Consider the following 20,849-nt stretch of genomic DNA (forward strand, 5'->3'; position numbering starts at 1 on the left):
CTCTATAATCAGCTTTCTTTTGCTGGATTCATTCAGTGATGCGATAATCCAATGTTGGTAATATCTCAATTCATTAACATAATGAATCAGAAGGAAGAGGCTGATTATAAATCAGAAAGCTTCTATTTATGTGAAATATCTTGGCAACTGGCAGCGGCGAGGAAGACAGGAGAAGGAGTATCAGACAGTTAACGGGACTTTGGGAAGGCGATCGCGGGAGCTCTCAGGTGCTCTCTGCGCGGTGGAAAACGCCTGCGCCCTTCGAAGGACGATCGTGCCCATCGCAGCGAGGCAGCGGCGCTGATTTGGGGAAACACCGGGCTCCTGCGGCCTCGGTCTTCCCCGCCGGCCTTGGGCGAGGGCTTTGCTCCGGAGCAGCGCGGCGGGCCGGGGCTGGGGGGCTCACCCCGAACCGGGGCCGGGGGTGCGCCGACGGGCGCGGCCGGGAGCCGGGAGAGGCGAAGCCGCCGTGCTGCCCTACCGAGGTGCCCGGTCCCTGCCCCCGCGGCGGGAAGGACTCCTGCCTCCGGACCGGATCGCTGTTAACCTTACTCATCAGCCTGCGGTGCAGATATTTGTAGGAAAAGTCAAGTTTTGTGTTGTTTCGGGTTTATAAACACTAGGACCAGACCCTTTTTCTGCGCTCCCTGTTTTACAGCATTTTGTCCCCATCCCCGCTGGGGACAAGAAGGCTTTTCCACGACAAAAACACGCTCTTACCGGAGCCACTTTAAAGCAGATTTTTACAGAGTTTAAGAGCCCCGGTGAGTTTCAGCCCCCACGCTGCAGGCTGTTGGTGCTCCCGGAGCCGGGGGGCCGCGGGCCCCGGGCGGGCTGAGCCCCGCCGCCCCGGGATGGGACAAGGAAAGGCAGCCTGCCCCGAAACGCAGAGCACGCAGGTCCACATGCACTTTTTTTTTTTTTTTAATTGAGGACACGTTTTGCCCGTGATTCAATCAGTTAAGTAATTGCAACAGGTAGATGAGATAAATATGAATAACGCGAGCTTGTGGCTTTGGCCTGGGCAGGGTTAGCGGTGAGAGTGGGCCAGGAGTGGGGTTAAACGGTGGGGAAGGGTGGCCTGGAGAGTCAGGGAGGACGGTAGGGGTGAGCCGGTGAGAGCTTTTCCCCCCTCTTTAGGTCTTTACCAAAGCCCCCGTGGCGATGGCGTGGGGTGCTGCCGGAGGGCAGGGCAGGGCCGGGGCGGCTCGGGAGAAGGCGGGGAGGGCGGCAGCAAGAAGCGGGGTGGGAAGGGGAACAGCGCGGGGCAAAGCTGGCCCGGGGGTGGGACCCGCCGGCAGGAGCCCTCGGGGGGGAGCGGCTGACCCGCCCGCAGGCGGCTGCTCCCGGGGCCGCAGGCGGCCGGGAGCCGGTAGCCCTGGCCGTGGCCGCTGTCGGTGCTGGGCGAAGGGCGATGGCCGCGCCGGGCCCCGCCGGGCCGCCTTCCCCTCGGCCCCCTCCTCTCTCCGCGGAGCTGGGCCGCGGGTGGGAGCGCAGCCCCGGCTTTCGAGGGGTACCCGGGGCCCAAATCTGCAGGGGCAGCGGGGGCCTGAGGCGGGGGGGAGCTCGGGAGCGGGCCGGGGGCTGGGCGGGAGCCCGAAGGACGGCGATGCCCGCACCCCGGCCCCGGGAGGTGGCGGGGCCCGCGAAGCCCCTCCGTGGGGTCACCCTCGTGGGCGACACGCGGGGGCGGGCTGGCACGCTCGAGGCCCGGCGGGCTCGCTTAAAAAGAACGGGAATGCTGCCGCAAACCGGCTTAAAGCGGGCGAAGGACAAGTCCTGCGGGCACCTGGGCGTCCGCGGGGACCCGGCGGGTTGGGAAAGGCATGTGTCAATTTAGCCGTCGTGTTGACTTAAGCGAGAGTGCTAAGCCATTCCTAAACCTAAGTCAATACAGACTTAAGCCAAAATTGTTATTAACGAGCTCTAATCTGATTTAAGAGCCTCCGAGCGAGCCGTGTCTACACGAGGGGAGAGGAGGCGCGGTGCCGTGCGCTGCCCTCCGCGGTGCCCGCTCCCCCGGGGCAGCGGTGGGCGAATGCAGCCCCGGGAGGAGGGGGGCGGCTGGGGAAAGCCAGGCAGCTGTGATTTGGGCTGCTCGGTGATTTACCTCTGCGGGATAACCTCTTAAAACTGTACCCAGCTGGGCTGGTGTGGGCTCCCCTTTCCCGGGGGCGGTGCGGGGTGAGGCCAGGCTGTGCAGAGGCCTCCGGGCCGGGGTGGCAGCGGTTCCCCTGCGCTGGCTGCGGCGGGGCTGCCGGGCCCCTCGGCCGTGCCCGGCCCGGGGGTGGTGCCGAGGTCCGGCAGCTCCGCTCGCTCGGGAGAGGGACATGCCACTGCATTTCTTCTTCTTTTTTTTTTTTTTTTTTTCCCTCTCCTTTTTCCCTGTCCCAATGGGGCAGTTGAGCCCTCCACTCCACCCCCCAGTGGGGGCCTTTCTTTTCTTCCCCACCAGCTTTGAGCAGCCCTGTTTCAGATTGGCCTTTTTATGTTTGATATAAAGAATAGTTGTTGGCCAATTCCATCTTTTCATCGCTGCTCTCCAGGCCCGGGTCCAAGCGGCTTGTCAGATGCTCATTAACTCCCCCTTTGGCTCTTTCCAGTGTGTCTCCTAAGCTCATTGTGCCAAGAACTAGCGCTTCTTTCTCTTTACACGGCTCCCTTTCTCTGCTCCATCAGGGAGACAAATTACTTTCCAAAAGGGATCGCCAGGGATGGTTTAATGAGAATTTCTCTAGGGCTGGCCGTGGAAATCAATGTAGTTAACATTCGGTGCACTTAATTGGACTTTTCTCTTCTGCCTCCTTCAAAAAAACTCTGAAGCTATCCTGTTAATCTCTCATTTGTAATCAATTGTGTTGACTAAACAAAAGTCTAGGTCGTCCTTTCTTCCTGTCCCAGACAATCCTTTGTTGCCTCTAAATGCCTCATTCTTGAGTGCTCCTGGTCGTGTAGATGGGTCCGATTGTTGACAGTTCATTATTGCGCTTTTGTCCATTTAATCTCCCTCGCTGTGTTTTGCATGTGCATGCCTTAATGAGCTCCGTTGGCAATTAACATGTTTCTAGCAGCAAACTGGTTGCTCAGACGTTTGGAGAGCGGAGTGCAGGGAAAAGGGCAACGCAGCTGCCTTTGGCTTGTTCGCTTCCCGGTGCCCGGCGCGCTGCCGGGCCCCGGCGGGACGCACCTGGGTGCGCCCGGTCCCGGGGAGGCGGCGGCCGGGCCGGGGGGGCCCCGGCGGCGCTGGCACGGCGCTCCCTGCGCCGAGGCACCTCTAAGCCTCCCCCCGAGGCACCGGCACCGCTCAATCTGTTGTGTGCGCGGCTGCGGCGCCGGGAGAGGGGGTTCTGTGCGGGTTTTGTGTTATTATTGAGGCTTGCTGGCAAGAGTGCCGAAGTGTGAGCAGTCGTGGACAGCAGAAACATCTTGTGAGGGAGAAGATAATTGGAGTCTCTGGCGTGTGTGTGTCTGAGAGAGCCGCCCCTCCCCCGCGATCCGCGGCTTGTGTGTGCCGGGATGCGGGTGAGATCCCGGGGGGGGCCGGGGCCGGCCGGCGGCCGCCGCGCTGCGGTGGCCCCTTCCCGGCGCGTCCGAGGGCGGGGGTAGCCGGAGCGGCACCCGGGCCGCCCGCCGCCCCCCCGGAGGGGCGAGGGGACCAAACCCACCCGGCGGCGGCCGGCGCGGCCCTTCAGGGTGCCCCGAGGGTGCCGCTCCCCCCCTCTCAGACGGCTCTGTAAACAACGTCGCTTTTTATAAAAACGCGAAAAGAACGCGCTTCCTTCCTCTCCTCCCCGGGAGCAGGTTTCGCACTGCTCTCGCCCATCGGGAGGGCTGGGGAAGCAGCCTGCGGGGCCCGCAGCCGCGCCCGGCTCCCGCTGCCGGCACCCGGCTGCCGGCCCAGGCCTCCTCCCGGCGCCCGCGGTGCCGAGGAAGCGCCGCTTCCCCCGGCCCCGCAGCCGCTCGGCGGGCCGCGCCCCGCTCCCCTCCTCCGCGCCCTCGGCCTCCCCCCGCACAGTGGCCTCGCCGAGAGGGGGGGGTCCCTTCCCGCTGCCCCCGGCCCGCCCGGCGCGGCGGCGGGAGAGCCGGGCTCGGCTGGCGGTTTGCGGCCGCGACCCGCCTGCACGGGGCTGAGCTCCGGCCCCTTCGCCCGGGGGACGGGTTCCCCCCCAAGGTTTCCCAGAGCGGTGACTTACGGCGACGGGGGTTGCATTTTTCTCTTTTTTTTTTTTTTTTTAATTTCCTTTTAACCTGAAACTCTCCCAAAATCTTTTAACAAATTCTGGCACTATCTTTCCCCGCTGCCGGGATCACCGGGCATCCTTTCCCGCTCCTCACCCGACCCGAACCGTCAAAACGCTTCTTCTGGCACTTCGAAACGCAAACCCCGCGAAACTCTGAGATCGCCCCCGTCCCTCCGGCGGGAGCAGGGCCCCATCGCCCCCGGCCCCAGCCCGCTCCCGGGGGAGTACGGAGCGTCGCGGCCGAATAATGAATCCAGAAAGGCGGAGCGAGGGGTCGCCTCCCGGCCCTGCGCTCGGCGGTGAGCTGTGCTCGTCCTCGCCTCCCACCATTTAACCACTCAATTAAGCGGAGCAAGGTGAACTCCCCATCACGCCGTCCCCAGGCATTTTGGTGTCTCGCTCGTTCCCCTCTTCATTGGCAAGCCCGGCCCCAGCAGCACGCACACGCCCGGCCGGCTCCATCTCCTCGTTCCGCTAGAATAATGTTGTTCCTAACGACGTGGCCGGAATAGACACTTGCATATTAAAAGTGCGGGAGGGGGGAAGATGAGAAGGGAATATTTAGTGTAATCCAAGTGCTTGATTATCCATATTCTGATCAAAAAGAGTTTCTGAGGCCTGCTGGGAGTGATTAATGTAATGCGGTTTGAAGGGTCTGTGTTTTCTCTCTTAATTTGGGTCATTACTCGGAAAGCGAGCGTGAGATCATTTCATCTGCATGCAGGGGAAGATCGGCATTCGGGAGCGGCTGAAGCTCACCGGGACGAGCCGACCCCGCCGCCGGGAAACCCCGAGCCGCCCTCGGTGCTGCCGCCCGGGGCCGCGCAGCCCCGCCGGCCCGGCCCGCACCGGCGCTGCCCCGCTCCCGGGGGGACTGCGGCCCGCTGAAGCCGCTCGGTTCCCTCCTCCCGCCCTCGTTTTGTGTCCTCCGGGGCCCGACGGGCTCCCGAGCGGCAGGGCCCGGCTCCCCGCCGCCGGCCCGGCTCCCGGGGCTCCCGCAAAGCCGCGTTTACACGGGGGGAAGACAGCGCCGTTCAGCCCGGCCCCCGCTCGGACCGGGGCCGAGGTGGGAAATGAGACACCTGCGAAGGGCCGGTTTATTGTCCCATGATAGATGTATATAGATATATATATATTCCTCACTTATTCGAGCGTACATTTAAAATGGAGATTTACAGACACGTATAAAGAGCGCTGTCCTGGCGCCGGGCGGGGGGCGGCCAGCCCGGCCCCTCCTGGCCCGCTCCGGCGGCCCAACGCGCCGTTAAATAAGATTCCTCTTATATACAACTGCGGCTCGGGATCGCTTGCTACCGGCGGCTGAGCTCGCTGGGGAAAAGACAGAGAAGGAAAGGCTGGTTTGGATAAATAGTGCTGGCCTGGTGGAGCAGGTCCGAGTGGGGCGGCGCGCCGGGCCCTTAGCTCTGCCCGCTGCGCCCAGGGTCCCGCGGCGGCGGCGGCGGTGCTGCGCTGGAGACGCTGTCGTGCAACTTTCGGACGTGCTTCTTTAAATCAAAGTTTCTGCAAAATCCTTTCCCGCAAGTGACGCACGTAAAGGGCTTCTTGTCGTTGTGGGTGTGCATGTGGAAAGTCAAGTTATAGATCTGGTGGAAGGCTTTGTTGCAAATGGTGCACTTGTACTGCTTCTCTCCGCTGTGGGTCAGCTTGTGGTTCTTGTAGTTGCCTGCGAGAGAGGAAAAAGGTGGACGAGAGGGTTATCCGAGGGTGCCGGGGCCGCACAGGTAAGGCCGGGCAGGGCAGGACGGGGGGGGGCATTAGGAAGTGTCCCCCCCGCACCCCCGGCCGCCTTGTCAAACTCGGTCCCTGTCACCGCCGAGCAGCGCGCAACTGGCAGGGCGCAAATGAGAGGCAGGGTCAGCCCGGTGACCCGCGGCAAATGGAGGGCTCGGGATTAGGACCAAGGCCCGGCACCTCTCATTTAAAAAGCATTTAGGGAGACCCCTCAGCAGTCCCCGGCGATGCGGCCCGGCTTAGAGGGAAGGTAATTGGGAGCGGCGGCGGCGGCTCTGCCCGCGCCCCTCTCTTCCCCCAGCCGGGCAGGGCTCGCCGCCTTTAATCCCCGCTAATGATGGGCGAGGGCCCCGCGGGGGCCCCCGGCCCGGCTCGGCCCGGCCCGGCTCACCTTTCTGGTGGAAGCCCTTGCCGCAGAACTCGCAGACGAAGGGCTTGTAGCCGGCGTGGATGCGGATGTGGGTGTTGAGCGTGGAGCTCCTGTTGAACGCCTTCCCGCACTGGTTGCACTTGTGGGGTTTCTCCTGCACCGGGGGGGCGAGAGGCCCGTCAGGGCGGCTGCGGGGAGAGCGGGGGGGGAGCCGCCGCCTCCCGCACCCCGCCTGCCCCCCACCTACCTGGGTGTGGATGATTTTGTGCCGGCACAGGGTGCTGGCCTGGCGGAAGCCCTTCCCGCAGACCTTGCACACGAACGGCCTGGCCCCCGTGTGCACCGGCATGTGGCGGGTGAGGTTGTAGTGCGCGTTGAACACCTGCGGGGAAGCGCCGGGAAGGCCGGGTCAGGCACGGCGGGGCCGCCGGCCCCCCACCCCCGGTCCCGTCCCCTCGCCCCCCGCCGGCGCCCCCCTTACCTTGCCGCAGACCTCGCAGGTGAAGTTTTTGGGCTTGCCCTCCGCCGCCCCGCCGCCGCCGCCGCCCCCCAGCTTGGCGTGGCCCTTGGGGGGGCCGCCGCGCTCCGCCGCCGCCGCCTCCTTCATCACCTGGTCCAGGTGTCCCGGCAGCCGCTCCTTGTGGGCGAAGGGCGGCGGCGGCGGCAGCTTCTCGGCCGCCAGCCCCGCCAGCTTGGCGTTCTCCAGCAGGAAAAGCTTCTGGTGGGCCGAGAGCCCCCCCGGCGGCGGGGCGCCCAGCAGGCCGGCCGGGAAGAGCTGTCCGTGCAGGATCTCGGCCGGGTGGTACGCGGCGTCCAGGTAGTTGAAGTAGTAGAGGGAGCGGGGGGCGGCCGGGACGGCCCCCGCTTGGTGGATGACCTGCGGCTTGATGAGCCGGCCGCTGGGCTGGCCCAGGGCGAGCTCTGCCTTGCAGCAGACGCCGCAGTTGGCTTTGCAGAGCCCCGCGCCGCCCCGCAGGCTGCTCTTCCACAGCTCCGAGTAGTTGAGGAGAGTCTTGGAGGGCACCTCGTAGCCCAGCGGCGGGATGGGGATCACGCAGGGCAGGGGCGAGCACAGGCTCAGCGGCTTCTTGCCCGGCTCCGGCTCCGGCCCCGGCCCGCCGTGCCTCTGCTCGAAGGCTGGCTTGGGCTCCGACGTCTTGGCCATGATCCGCTCGATGGAGAAGGCCAGGGTCTTGGAGGGGTTAGCGGCGGCGGCCCTGCCGTCGTGCCGGGGGCAGGAGGAAGGCATGACCGTCTCCAGCGACCCCGAGCTCGCCATGTCGCTCCGCCGTGCGGGAACTTGGTGTGAGCAGCGACTCGCTCCCGCTCTCGGCTCTGCATTCCAGAAAAGCCAGGAGACAAATCAATTTAATAAGCACCTTGTTCTCCCCCCACCCCCCCCACCGGCACCCCCTCCCTATTTACATTCAAATGAACATATCCAAGAACAATGGCACGTAGGGTACCAGATTACTGCTCATTAAGCGGAACACGCTAAAGTAACATGCAAGCTAGACCTTGTTAGTATTTAAAAAAAAAAAAAAAAGAAAAAGGAAAACCTCCCCCAGCCCAATGCCACCCAGCCCAGCCCCGCCGATGGCTGCGGTGCGGGACGCGGGGGCAGGGGCGGGGGGCACGGCGAGGGGCGGCGGGGCTCGCCCGGGGACCGCTTACCTTTGCCCAGCGCCGGCCAGACTCATCCAAGCAGCGCGGTGTGGCCACAGTCACATTTTGGTAGCAAACATCTTCCTGAGCGTCAGATCACGGTCTCGTACATTTAAAGCTGACATCACATGAAGTCACTTGGAGCAGAATGACATGGGGATGCCACCATGGATCTTCCCCGAGCCGAGGCGCCGGGCTGGAGCGCGGTGGGTTGGGGCAGAGAGAGGAAGAGGAGCCCCCCCCTCTCCACGCACAATTTCCTTCCAGTTTAAGACGCACAAATCGCTCGTGTGCGAGCTGGGTTTTTTCCTCTCTCTCTCCCTTCTTAAAAAGCAACTTGCAAAGCAGAGGAATCGTTTTGCATGTGGCAAATTAGAAGGCAAGTGCGATTCACAAGTTGGGTGGAAAAGAGTGCTCCAGTTCTTGCTGGGGTTAGAAGAGCCACTCCGAGTGAGCGTGAGGGTTTTTTTTCTTTCTTCTTCTTCTTTTTTTTTTTTTTTTTAAGAAGGGGGAGAATGAATTTTTTTTTTTCCTAAAGCAACTACCACGCAACCATGCTCGAGTTATTTTGGCAACCCATCTGCAATCAGCTCCGTTGCAACCGAGCTGGAAGATAATTAATAAATTGTCACTTATCTGCGAGCCTCCCCAGCATGTATAAATTAATAGCCAACCCATTAATTAGGACAGTGTATTAATGTTAATTAAACTAAGTTTAATTCCACCCCCCTCCCCTCTCAGGCTAGCTGGTGATTAGCCTTAAATAAACGCGGAGGGAGTCGAGTCCAGGGCTGGGTTTTCGCTGCTTAAAAAAAAATAAATTAAATAATAATAATAGTAATAATAAAGGACCCCAGCGCTGCGAACGGGAGTTTCGCAAATCGTCGCCCCGAAAGGTGCCCGCTTTCCCGGGGGGCAGCCGGGCGGCTCTGCCCTCCCCCCCTAGCCCTGGCCGTGCCCCCCCTCCCCACCCCCCCGCCCCCCAAAATAGGCGACGCTACGTTATAGCGCCTGGCTGCCGGGGTTTCTTCTCTAATTAAAACGCCTTGATGCGGGAGGGGAGGATTTGCAGCAGCCTCCGATGCGAGGACGCGGTAATTGAGGGAGTCCCGCGTCCACCTGTTTTAGGGGGGCCCGGCGGCGGCGGCACCTCCCCGGGCCCTGATTAGCCGCCCCGTCCCTGCCGCGGCTATTCAGCCCAACCAATTTTCCCCCAGCGATTCAGGGCGCTCAATTCTCTTTCACTTGTAGCCACTATAGCGCTGCGTGGAACCTGGTTTTGTGTGTTTCTAAAATAAAGGGGAGGATTATCCGGGGGAGGAGGGGGCGGGGGGAGCCAAGGGTTTAGATTGAGCCTGGCCAGAGGTAAAGCAAGCAATGAAAAGACCCCTATATATATATATATTTTTTTTTTTCCGCCTCCCTAAGAAAGTTTGGAGGAATTCGGGGGTTTTGTGCGGCGCGGACAAAGCCGCGCCTCCTCGCCCCGCCGGGGCAGCTCGCTGCCGGCTGTTTGCAGACAGGCTTTTCCACCTGCGGACCACAACACGCTCCAGAAGCAAACTTTGAGAGCGGCGGCCGCCCCGGGCTGCCGGCAGGGCGGAGGGGAGCGCCCTGCCCCGGGGGACACCCCGCCTCGGGGGGGGTCTCTCCGCCTGGAGCATCCGTCGGGTGTTGGCGTCCCCCCGGCCCTGCCCGCTCCGTCCTCCCCGCCTGGGTCGGATGGGTCAGCGTGCGGGGCAGGGAGGGGGGGGAACCGTCCCGCTTTGGGGGGAAGAGGGTGGGACGGGGCGGCAGAGAGCCGCAGGCACCGGCACAAGCCGTGCCCGGCGGCGGGAGAGCCCGGCCGGGCCCCCGGAGCCGCACCGAGCCGAGCGGACCCGCGCCGCGCCGAGCCGAGCGGCGCTGCCCGCCCGGCCCGCGCCTCCGCCGGGCAGCGAGCGGCGGGCAGGCGGCGGCTGGGCTCCGCTCGCTCCCGGGGCTCGCCGGCTTTAGCAAAGTATTTAATTAGCCTCCACAAACTTCTTTTCCTCGCCTGCAGATTATACTGAGTGGAGGGTTGGGAACTATTTTACACCTTGCCACTCACATGTTAATTAATCTCTATCTAACCCTAATTGCAGTTTATTCAAGCACCGCTCAACAGCTCACCCACACAATAAACACTGGGGCTGCTTTTATCCATATTACTCCCCGCTCACACGTTGAGTAATTAACTCCAGTACCAACTAATAGTGCAAACAAATATTTTCTGTAAACGAGATGATTTCGGGCAGGATAAAAGAGGGCTGTGGAGCCGGGGCTGGGAGCTCGCTGCCAGCTTCCCCGCGCCGCCCTCGTCCTTGCCGGGGTGTTTTCTGGCCCCGCTGCTTTCTGGCCCGGGTCTCCTTTCCCTCCCCGGCCGAGGGGTGGGCTGCCGGCTCGGCGCTCCGCACCCACCGCCCCGCTCGGGGCAGCGGGTCCCGCAGGCCTCGGGGGTCCCGGGGGCGAGGAGCAGCGGCGGCGGGGACCCGGTGCAGCGGCCCCGGGGCCGCCTCCTCCCCGCGGCCCGCAGCGAGCCCCTGCCGAGCCCCAGGCCGGTGCCCGGGCCGGGCCGTCGCCTCCCGGCCGGCGAGGAGCCGGGTACCGCACGCCTTGCGCATCAGCGCCTTGGGACCCCAGCTAAGACCCGGGCATCGGAGCTCAGTATTTTAATTGAAATCGCAGGTTTAGGCACAGCTGGAGGCTGTCTCTATCGATTCGACTTCTGCTGTTCCGCCGAGCCTATTACAAATGACTGACTTTGAGACAGCTGCCCCTGCCCGCCGCCGTCCCTTCGCCCCTCTCAGCGCTGAAGGGGGCCGGGGGGCCGCGGTGGGCCAGCCCGGCTGGGGGGGGCCGGAGCGGCTGCACGTCGGGCGGGCTGCGGGGTCCCGGCTCGGCGCCGCCGCTTTCTGCCTCCCCCGTGGGGGCTGGTCTCCCGTGGGGTATTAATCCCTCGCCCCCCCGTCCCACCCCCGACGTTTAGACGGGAGAAACGGTTTGCGGATTTTTCTCTGGAAGGCGCACGCCGCAAAGCCTCCCGCAAGGCAGACGCGATCGCTTCTGCCGTTGTTTTTTATTTTAGTATTTATCCCCCCTGAGGAAAACGACTGCGGGGCCGGGGCGGGCGGGACGGGCCGGGCCCTGCGCGGAGCAGGCCCGGCTCCCCCCGGGGCTCACCGGCCGCCGCTTTGCATCGCCTGGTCCCACAGCCGCCCGGCAGCCCCGGCCCCAAACGCTCCCCGGCCGCCGACATCGAAAACGGGCGGGGGTTTCCCTTTCGCCCCCCGAGGGCCAGGGCCACCCGGCGGGGGGTCCCGGGGGCGCCTCCCGGCTGCGTCCCGGCCGGGCGGGGAGCGCAGGGCCCCGCAGGCCCGGTCCGGCTCCCCGCGCCCGTCGGGCCGCCCCCGCCCCGGCGGTCGGCGCTGAGCATTTATGGTCCACTGGAAGGTAACTTAGGATCCTCCTCGTTATTTAACTTGGCAGCTGCTTAAACTCCACAGTGGAAGCTGCCGAAAGTTATTAGCATTATGCTTCGATCTCTCTGAAATGGTGGCTTTGATTTTGATGCTGCTTTCCTTTTTATAGTTTTTTTTTAATACTTTTTTTTTTTTTTTTTAATAGCAGAAGGTGATGGACGACGGGGCGAGCCACCAACACCACTTAGGACGGGGCTGCCTTTTGTGAGCCGGGGGGGGGCAGCTTCTGGTGTGGCTTTGCAGCCTTGTGGCTGGTGCAAGGTGCAGCGGAGGGGCCCAGGGTTGGGCTGGGAGGAGAGCTGGGCTGCGGTGCTGCCTGGGCCCCAGCCCCACCGTCCTGGGTTTGGGTCTGGCTTGGTGCAAGGCAGCAATTACACCCTCGGAGTGCTGCCCGGGGATGGCCCCAAGGTGTTTGGCTGGAGTTCGGTTCGCAGTGGTCAGAGGCAGATGCTTTTTGGACAAATTAGCAAGCAACGAATGGGGAAATCAGCATAGCAAAGTTTGGGGCTGGGGTGAGGAGGGGGCTGTTTGTTACCCATTTGACTGCTTTCCGTTACCCCTTTGAAACTACGGTACCTCGCGTAACGGGAGCAGTACCAGCGCCTCAGCCCCCACGGGCAGCCCCTCTCATCCTGCAGGGCCCTTAGGGTCAGTGGAGTGACCCCGCTGCCGTGTCACCCAACGGGGACCGCCGCGACTGTGCCCAGGGCAGGGGCAGTGCATGGCGAGGCCGTCTGGGCTGGAGCAGAGGCATTGAGTCCCTCCAGACTATTTTTTCAGCCCGTTCACCGAGTTATGTACACATTACTGCGCATACATAGGCAGATAATTTTACTTTATTTAGATTATTTTTTGGGGGCATAATGAAACACTACTGGGGAGCTAGGTTTTGGAGCACTGCGTGGGTCCCAGAGCAAATGCAGTTAGTGGGATTTTGGAAGCATGCTGGCCCACGGTCCTTGCATGGCTCTGCTGGTCAACTTCGTCAGTTATGGCAGGGGTAACATCGACATTTTTAGCCTGAGTCTAATCTTAATAGCTGGTATCTGACCTGCTCCTAAAGCTGTTGAAATCTTGCCCCACTGCAGAGCAACCGGCAGGGCACCGTGGCAGGAGCTGCACAGAGTGCCTCGATGGCAATCAGACTGGCTTATGTAATTCTAAAAATGGCAACTCCTTACTTGCCACATCTCTTTCTGTCTATGCGGAGAGTCCTGCAGAGCTGCCAAACAGAAGCAATTGAATGAACTCTTTTCTCGGCTCATTCCTCCTTCCGCAGCTCGGAGAAAGTGAGCCAGAGCCTATTCTAGTTTGCCTGTCAACAGGAATGGTAACTAACGGCTCAATCCCAGCCAGGCTTTATGCCCCAAAAACACTGCCTGCCTGTGAGGAGTGGAGAGAGACGTCATGGGTGAAGTCTAGTTCTGGTGCGAGACCGGTCTGGCCCAGGAGACAGCCGAGGAATCGACCGAGTCCGCATCATGTCCGAAGTCAACCTGGCCAGTAAGGCAAGCGAGAAATTGTTGAAGAGGTGATCTGCTGTCCTCCATCCTCACTGTCGGAAATAGTCATTCTTCACGTTGCGGTAATGGAGCAATGCTGCGTTTCATTTCTGAATGCTGAAACCGAAATAGGTCCCTTCCTAATGTTTTGAAATGTTGTATTTTTTCGTTTTGAAAGAGTGGGAGCTTTTAAATTTTTCTGGTTTTGTGGTTTTTTTTCCCCTTATTTTCTATTTAGGAGAAAAGGTGGGAGGAAGTAGAGAAGGAGAATATAATGGGGGGATGGCCTTGTTCTCACTTTCCTACTGAAAACGTTTCAGAAAAAGGAGCAAAAAGCAGTGAAAACGGGTAGAAGCCCACTTCAGTTTTGTGTTCATATTCCTTCCCTTTTTTGCTCGAAAGAAGGATGGCCAAAAAAATAAGTGGGACAAACCCCACGTGTTTTGAATTATTCTCCCCTTAATGAGACAGAAAAACATCTCATTTTCAAAATTACTTGCTTCTTCAATGAAAAAAAATCAAAGAGAGTAAGCATCTTTACAAAGCCAATCTTCCCACCGTCTTTTTGCAACTCACTCCCCACTCGGTGTCGACCAGCTTTTCTGGCTATGCCACATGTTACCTTGTTCGAGATTTGTATTTGCCCTTGTTTGAACTGTTGTCCCAGACGTCCTCACCCGCCGCAGAGCAGGACTCCACGGGCTGCGAGGTGCTGAGGCGGCAGCAGACGGCAGAGTGTTACCTCCCTCTTCCAGGCCACTCAGGACCGTCGGGGCTGAAGCATCCTTGTCCCTGGTGGTGGTAGCTGAGTTGGAGAGGGCCTGGCAGGACTTCCATGTTGACCGGTGAAACTGCTGCTGTGCCACTTGGGCACAAGAAAAGTGCCGATTTCACTCCAGAAGACGTGATCTAGAAGAACCACTAAAAATCCTCCCAACAATCACAGCCCAAACTGAAAAATCCAGACCTTGTTATTGCAGGAAAAATCTTCAATGCATGACCCAAGTATTCCCTGAATGTTCAAGAACACCCACAAATTCTGTAAAAATAGCTGATAATTTATTTATTTGATTTAATTACGAGCCTAGCTTGTGATTTTGGGGTGGGGGTGGGGCTGAAGCTGGTGATGCTGAAAAACCAATTTAGAGAAAAGCCCAGGCGAGTCATCAGCTCTGGGGAGCAGGGGAGCTGCTTAGGCTCTTCCTTCTGAAACACAGAGCATTGCAGAATCTGCCGAGGGCTCTGAGACTCCTCGGGTGAGGAGGCCCCCACCGGGGTGACCGTTTCTCCCCGGGGAGCTGTAGGCCTTTGGCCCCGCAGTCCGTGGATGAGACTGGTGTCCCATGGCCGCGGCCAGCGTGTGTTGGAGGGACCAGTTCATCTCTCCCTGCTTACACACCTGGGTTGACCAAGCGTGTATCTGTTGTGGTGAGTGTTAGCTGCCCCTCAGCGGGTTGTCCTTCCCACCCCCGTTGGGCTGTGTTACTGGGTGACCCCCAGCACTGGCGAACACGGCTATGGGACATGTTCCCGTCCCTTACATGAGGGTCCAGATGGGCTTGGAGTCTGCCATGTACATCGCAAAACCAAACCTGCAGTCTTTGCTGGTTTAGCTGGATAGGAGAAAACCTTCCCTGTTACCAGAGTTCGCCAGCACATTCCCTTCAAGCCTTTGAGCTATTCCTCTCCTTGTTCCTCCCTTCCAGCGCGTGCCTCTCCTTTCCAGCTGACAGCCCGGGACAGCCCCCCGAGATCAGCTGCTTGTGGAGCTCTCTCTCCCGAAAGCAGTCCTAAACGGTGTGGCCTTTGTTCCCCCCAGCTGTCGTATCCTCCGGGATCTGCAACAAGTCCTCGTTTTACAGAACCCGTCTTGTCAGTCCCCAATCTGATCTGACCACCTGGTTTGTTTTTGAAGCGAGCACTTGAGTCATAACATTTCTGTTTATTTCAACAACTGTATTCCTTGCATAGGAAATGAGCCAAGATGGTCTAAGGCGGGGAGAGCGAAGCATGTCGTGGTTGTAATTGCTTTTGCTCTCCCAATATCGAATTTTACAGTATAATCAAAATCTTATTTTTGTACTACTGGACTCTGTTATTGACTTAATCTTCTTAAGTGCTCCTATTATTCCAGTGATTTCATCGTTGCATGTTGATTTTAATCTTTTGATCTCCATATTAGCTACTGCCTGCAACTAATTTGTTGCTCAGTGTTTTTCTTTGTTTTGACCTGTGAGGCATTTTCCTCATGGCACACAACTCTGCTGGCAGATTGCATATAATCTCTGCACTTTTTTTCTCCCATATTTTGCATAGTTACAACAAATGCAGATTTACAACTTGAAATGGAATATGCATCTTTTAGAAAGGCTGAGGAAAATATCACTTCAGGTTTAGCTCAAGAGCTTAAACATGCTTGAAGAAAGGAAATACAGCTGAATGCAGCTCACCGGAGAGAGGTGTCACGCAGGCTTTTTAGTCCAGCAAGTTCAGAATGGGTGGCAACAGCAATAATTGTAACTTATGTTATACGCAGTCAGGGATCAAAGAGTTTCTGAAAGCATTGCTGGACCTAAGAAGAAGAAGGCTGGGTTTTGTGAATGGCTTAAAGGACTCTCCTAGCTGGGCTCAGCTGGATGCAGCGGTGGCTCCGTTGAATCACAGCACCACGGAGCAGGTTTTGAACGGGCGTTGGTGTTGGTGGCGGTACTGCAGAGTTGTGAACTTCACAGACAAAGTGCAGAGGTTGAAATATGGCTCAGCTGTGGTTTGGTTGGCCGTTAGATGAGTGCTTTTTCCCTTGGTAGTTGATGGTTTAACCCGTGCTGATTTATCGGGCACTTTGCTTGCTTTAGCTTTTCTTTCAAAGCTTAGAGAAGTAATTTTTGCCTTAGGTTTGCTGTGACTTTTTTAAAAAGAACACAGCCTGAACATCGACCAAATCATCTTTGCTTTGCTGCATGCCTGTTTATGCTTCTGAACACAAATTGTCTTCTAATATTTTTGACGTTTTGGTCACTAGAGAGGCAGAAAAGCAATTTCTAAGATGCCTATGGGCCAGGAGACATGCATTACAGCAGAGGGGAAAGAATCTGTTAGTTGCTGAAATATAAAACAAATTGGATGAACAGCTGCTGACACTTGTCAGTCAAATAGTTGATAGCATTTTCAGTCTCCATGCCACATGCTTTAAGTAAGTCTGTCAAAAAAAGGATATTTTAGCTGGACTTCCCTGTAAATACGAGAGAAGTTTTGGCCTGATCTATCATTTAAAATTTTGCTGGCAGAAGAATGAAATTTTCCTCTTTCCCCAAAACTGATTGACATAACTGTACTGGCAGATTCTTCATCTAGGTGCAGTTGTACTGGCAGAAAGTCCTTTGACTGTTGGAGCTCGTTCCGTCGCAGCAGTGGGTTGAAGCGAAACCAGCAGCAGACCTGTGCATTCCTCGGCTGGGTTTGCCAGAGTGCTCCCATCCATCAGCAAGCCCTTTTAGATGCTGCCCGAGGTGTAGCTTTGCTCTGTCCTTTCTAAAGCGTAGTCTGTGGCCAGGAGTGGACCCAGATTGATGTTTGTCAGACAAAACCAAACCGTTTTGGGTTCAGCATTTCTGCAGGATTAACCCAAGCTGCCACTTCTCGCTCCTGGTACCATGGTGCGGCACCCGTACAGGAGAGGGTCGGGCTGCCAGCACCTACTTCACCGTTTGCAGGGTTAAAGGCAGTGGGGATCAGGGTGCAACGCGCTCCTTTGCTCAACCACAGGCTGCAGGCTCTGGAGTGGGAGGTTAAATCCTGCTTTGAGCATTGCTCGTACCTGAGCTCTTCTCCCCACTCGCACTGAAGTATGAAACTTGAAGCTCATCATTTGGGTCCAAACTCCTTAAAAGAAGTAAGCTGACTAATGCTTCCTTGTTTTGAATGTGTGGTCAAGCCTGACATATCCTCAGGGTTGTTACGGACTCTCTGAGGTGCTTTATTGGGGTTTGAGGACATGTGAAAAGCTGTCACAGGCTATAGGGTCATTGCTAATGACAAAGAAACTCAGGCAAGGGTGTTCATCGCTGCCGTTTCAGGGAGGCACCTATGTGCGTTAGTGATGCACAGCCAAGGATCATCTCCTGAAGGCTGCGCCCACACTCTTTCATTCAAAAAACTGAGCAGGGCTCACTATTTTGAAAGGTGGCAGGTGGAAGTGGGCTGTGTTTTTACCCAATAAATATTTCATGTTAAAAAAAAAAAATAAAAAAGGGAGCCAGTTCCAGAGCAGAATCAAGCTGTTTCTCCAGCTCTGCTCTGCCTGACTGGGAGCAGAGCTACAAATTTGGGTCTCCCTCCATGCTCTTGGCTACCAATCTGGTGACCACCCTGGGTAAGGCTTTCCCAGTGCCTCCTCTTGGAGCTGTTGCTCTTCATGTAAATATTTGGGACAGCTGAGGGAGAGGATGAAGAGGGCATGAGCACACGTGTGCATCAGTATGTGTATGGGTCTCAAGTGGATCTCAGCCACCTAGAAAGAAGGGACGAGGTGGTGCTTGCAGTTTGTTCATTGCTTTATGTCTTGTGAGACGTATTTTGTCAGGCAAGTCCTGTGAGGGCTTCAGGGTGTGACTGAAGGCTCCAAGCATAACGATGTTAGGATATACACGGTTTTTGTATGCGTCCCAGTGACAGACCTGCAGGAGCACCTGAACTGGTTTTGGTGGACTCAGTATGACTTAAACACTCTGCTGCTACCTCAGTTCCTCTGGGGATTTAGGACCGAGTATTTGCACAGCTGGTGGATGTGTAAGAAGGGGGAAGAGCTTCCCGTGTCAGTGGCCACAAGGCCACATTCGTGCCTAAGTCCTCAGAGGCGGCTTTTTCCTGGCAATGATTCCCTCTACCAGCATCATGGAGCAAGATGAAACCCAAGAAGTGGTCTGCTGGGCTACAGTCAGGGTTCAAAACTTGTCTATGCTAGTGCTAGTGAAATGTCTTATCAACATGTAAATGGTGCTAAACGTGCATGCCTACCACCCACTCCTAAAGTAAACACCCTGCTAATGTCCCTCTTCCAAGGGGGGGAGTGTATGCAGGTCAGTGTATGGGTGTTGTAGGGTATGACCGTCCAGGTGGGGCTGCAGAGCCCCCCCAGAGCTCGGTGGTAAACTCTTCCACAGAGGGAGGGGACCCACAGTCCAGCATTACAGGTGAATGTGCTCCAGGCTCCCTAACTATCCCAGCTCCATTTGGGAGTCAACACCCCCTTCACTGGCTGTTCCCAGAGATCCCCTCCTCCTCCCGTATGTCCAGGGGGTGTCTCGTGGCTCTCGGACACTGGAAGATGGTTTAGTTTAACGGTTCATTACGTCAGGCACGTTCGTCCACGCAGGACGTTTTTCCAACATTTGCCCATCTTTTATTTGTGGGTGGTGAACACTTGTCCTCATTCCCCAGGGTGGCAACAGGTTGCTGTGCTTGGGGGTGAAGGACATCAGCTCTTCTGCTTCTCTCCCAAATGACTGAAACCTGGGCTAGCAGGAGTCATTTTTGGTTTGAATTGGGTGATGGGAGGGAGTGACTGCAAAACCTCTTAGAAATCTAACAGGCTTTCCATCAAACCAGCCTGCTTTTTAATTTCAGCTAGGTATCTATCTGCCCTGTGCCGTGTGTTTGTTAAGAGCCCTGCAGGCTGCTGCAACCGGCTGCTTTGGGAGAAGTTAAAATACAAACTGAGGCCTTTTGGTGGGAGGTAAGTGACAGGCAAGGCTGGCTTCCATGTAACAACAGGGGCTGGACCAAAGCAGACCATCAGTTAGACGTCCAGAGACAGATCATAAGTTGTAGAGAGCAGATAATGGTGGAAACAACTGCGGAGGTGACAGCAGAAATGTCCTTGTACCTGGGGAATATACGGTCTGGTCCCACCCTGACCTTTGGGAGCAAACCAGGAAACCATCTTCTTAATTAATAAACTGTAAAAACACCCATGAGAAAAGAAAATGCCTTTATTCTGAGAGGTGGGGGCTCTTACATCTCAGCTTGTAATTTTTTTTTTTTTTCCTAAGGCAGACATAAAAAGACTCCATAATTTATTCTTAGGACATCTGAATAGTTTTTTATTGAGAAGCCACAGTTCTCACACTTTTACAACTGTCGGCTTGTATAAGGCAAAAAAAGCAAGATGGATCACTATTTTACACAGAAAGTAAAAGCTCTGGAGGGGGGACTGATGGACATGCAGTTACTGGTCAAAATGCAATGTACATGACATATATAAAAACCATTGTGAAACAGAGGAATTGTAAATTATGATTACAATCTACTGAAATAAATATTCAATATATTATTATAAACACATTTGTATAGTCTAAGATTGTAATTCAAGTTGTCTTTGTACATACACGGTTATTTGAAATTTAAACAAAAATGTAACATTTAGAGGAGCAAACGTCAACATAAAACAACTGCTTTGGACTTGTAATGTGGCATGATATATCCATAATGATAGGATTAATCTGGTGTGGCAATTAGAGTGACTAATCCTTTGGGATGTAGCCTCTATGGAGTTAACTGCATATTGAAGGGAAGAGCCTGGTACATTAACAAGGATGCAGAATGATTCAAACGGCTGTCTGGGTTTGTTTGTTTTCTGGTTTTTAAATGAACAGAGAGAACAAAAAAATCATTTGTAATTGCCTCGTTCTTCATTTAAAAACAAAGCTGTTTTTTTATTAATTTTAAGCAGTTGGCATCCACAGAAGAGAAACAAAGAAATGAAAGGACTCAATTCACTCATCTTCACAACAATTTACCATCAATGTATATACAGTACATTAATGAAGCATTGTTTAAACTTTAATTATAACAGGGACACACCTAGCATGTTTTCTATGTAGTTTTTCCATTAACAGTATTAAACAATGGTGCTCCATATTGCTTATGAACATACAGATATGAAATTAGGAAACCGATGAATCAAAGAGAGGTGCTAATCTTATTACCACACAGCTAACATGGCATTTGTATTGGTAAACTTCTCATGGGCATTTAGAGCTGACATAAAAATTCCTAATGTGGCTAACTGAGTTACAGACGAGGTACATGCACGGATACCAGGCGACCCCCAGCCGGTCCTCCGGGCCAGCTTCCCTAGTCATCCTCTTCGTCTTCCTCATCGCTGTCCTTCATGGTGATCCCCTGGAGCCCTCCGCCCTCGCTGACCGACGCCGTGGCCTCCTCTACCGTCAGCCGGTTCCGGATGGTCTCGTAGGTTTTGCTGTTTAAGGTGGAGTCCAGCACACCTTGCAATCGGAAATCCCGGTACGTTTTCTAAAGTGGGGAGAGGCATGGAGGAAGGAGGAGACAGCACAGAGGTCAGGGCCAACACCCGCTCCCCTGCTTTGCTGCAGGAGTCAGCCCATGCCCCTGTGCCTGGAGTTTGGGGCTGCTAATGGAAGAGGCTGGGATGCCAGGGAAGTCCCTGCCCCGGGGACGTTTTGCATCGCCCCGGGCAGTGCAGAGGCCGCAGGGGAGGGGGTCTCTGCTGGCCACCACCTTTGCAGAGGTCCCTTTAGGGTGCCTTGAGCAAGAAATGACAGCCCTGCCACTCCAGCCCTGCCTTTGCAGCGCCCGCAGGGTGGCCGGGCGCTGTGGCTGCATAAAGGCTTCAAAGCGGTGATGTACTGGGGGCTGCTCAGGGGAGCTTTACATATGGTAGGCTGGGGTCTAAAAAGACATCGAAGCAACAGATAAGGGCTCTGCTCCCACTAACTCTCCTTGCTTCGGGATGCATACATCTGCCTGCAACGTCGGTTATTTTTCTTCATGGAGCAGA

General features: G+C 56.7%; 2 protein-coding genes across 9 annotated transcripts in view; both read right to left on the bottom strand.

Annotated features, from left to right (window-relative positions):
- Positions 1-5,324: 5,324 nt before the first annotated feature.
- On the bottom strand, positions 5,325-9,105 carry FEZF2 (FEZ family zinc finger 2). The gene is made up of 6 exons (XM_087744160.1): positions 9,030-9,105; positions 8,038-8,634; positions 6,845-7,698; positions 6,611-6,745; positions 6,385-6,517; positions 5,325-5,925 (listed from the first exon to the last, which is right to left on the bottom strand). The coding sequence occupies exons 3-6, from the start codon at positions 7,640-7,642 to the stop codon at positions 5,660-5,662; spliced, it is 1,332 nt and encodes a 443-aa protein (XP_087600286.1). The 5' UTR covers positions 7,643-7,698; positions 8,038-8,634; positions 9,030-9,105; the 3' UTR covers positions 5,325-5,659.
- A 9,901-nt stretch (positions 9,106-19,006) lies between these two features.
- The window catches only part of CADPS (calcium dependent secretion activator), a 223,542-nt gene continuing 221,699 nt past the window's right edge, over positions 19,007-20,849 (bottom strand). For all 8 annotated transcript variants that reach the window (XM_087743393.1, XM_087743388.1, XM_087743392.1 and 5 more), the window contains one exon: positions 19,007-20,344. In XM_087743393.1, coding sequence (XP_087599519.1) covers positions 20,165-20,344 — 180 coding nt within the window. In that variant the 3' untranslated portion in view covers positions 19,007-20,164. The remainder of the gene's footprint in view (positions 20,345-20,849) is intronic.

Source organism: Nipponia nippon, unplaced genomic scaffold (assembly GCF_047370975.1).
Source record: "Nipponia nippon isolate SJK-2023a ecotype South Korea unplaced genomic scaffold, ASM4737097v1 scaffold_9, whole genome shotgun sequence".
NCBI classification, from domain to species: Eukaryota; Metazoa; Chordata; class Aves; order Pelecaniformes; family Threskiornithidae; genus Nipponia; species Nipponia nippon.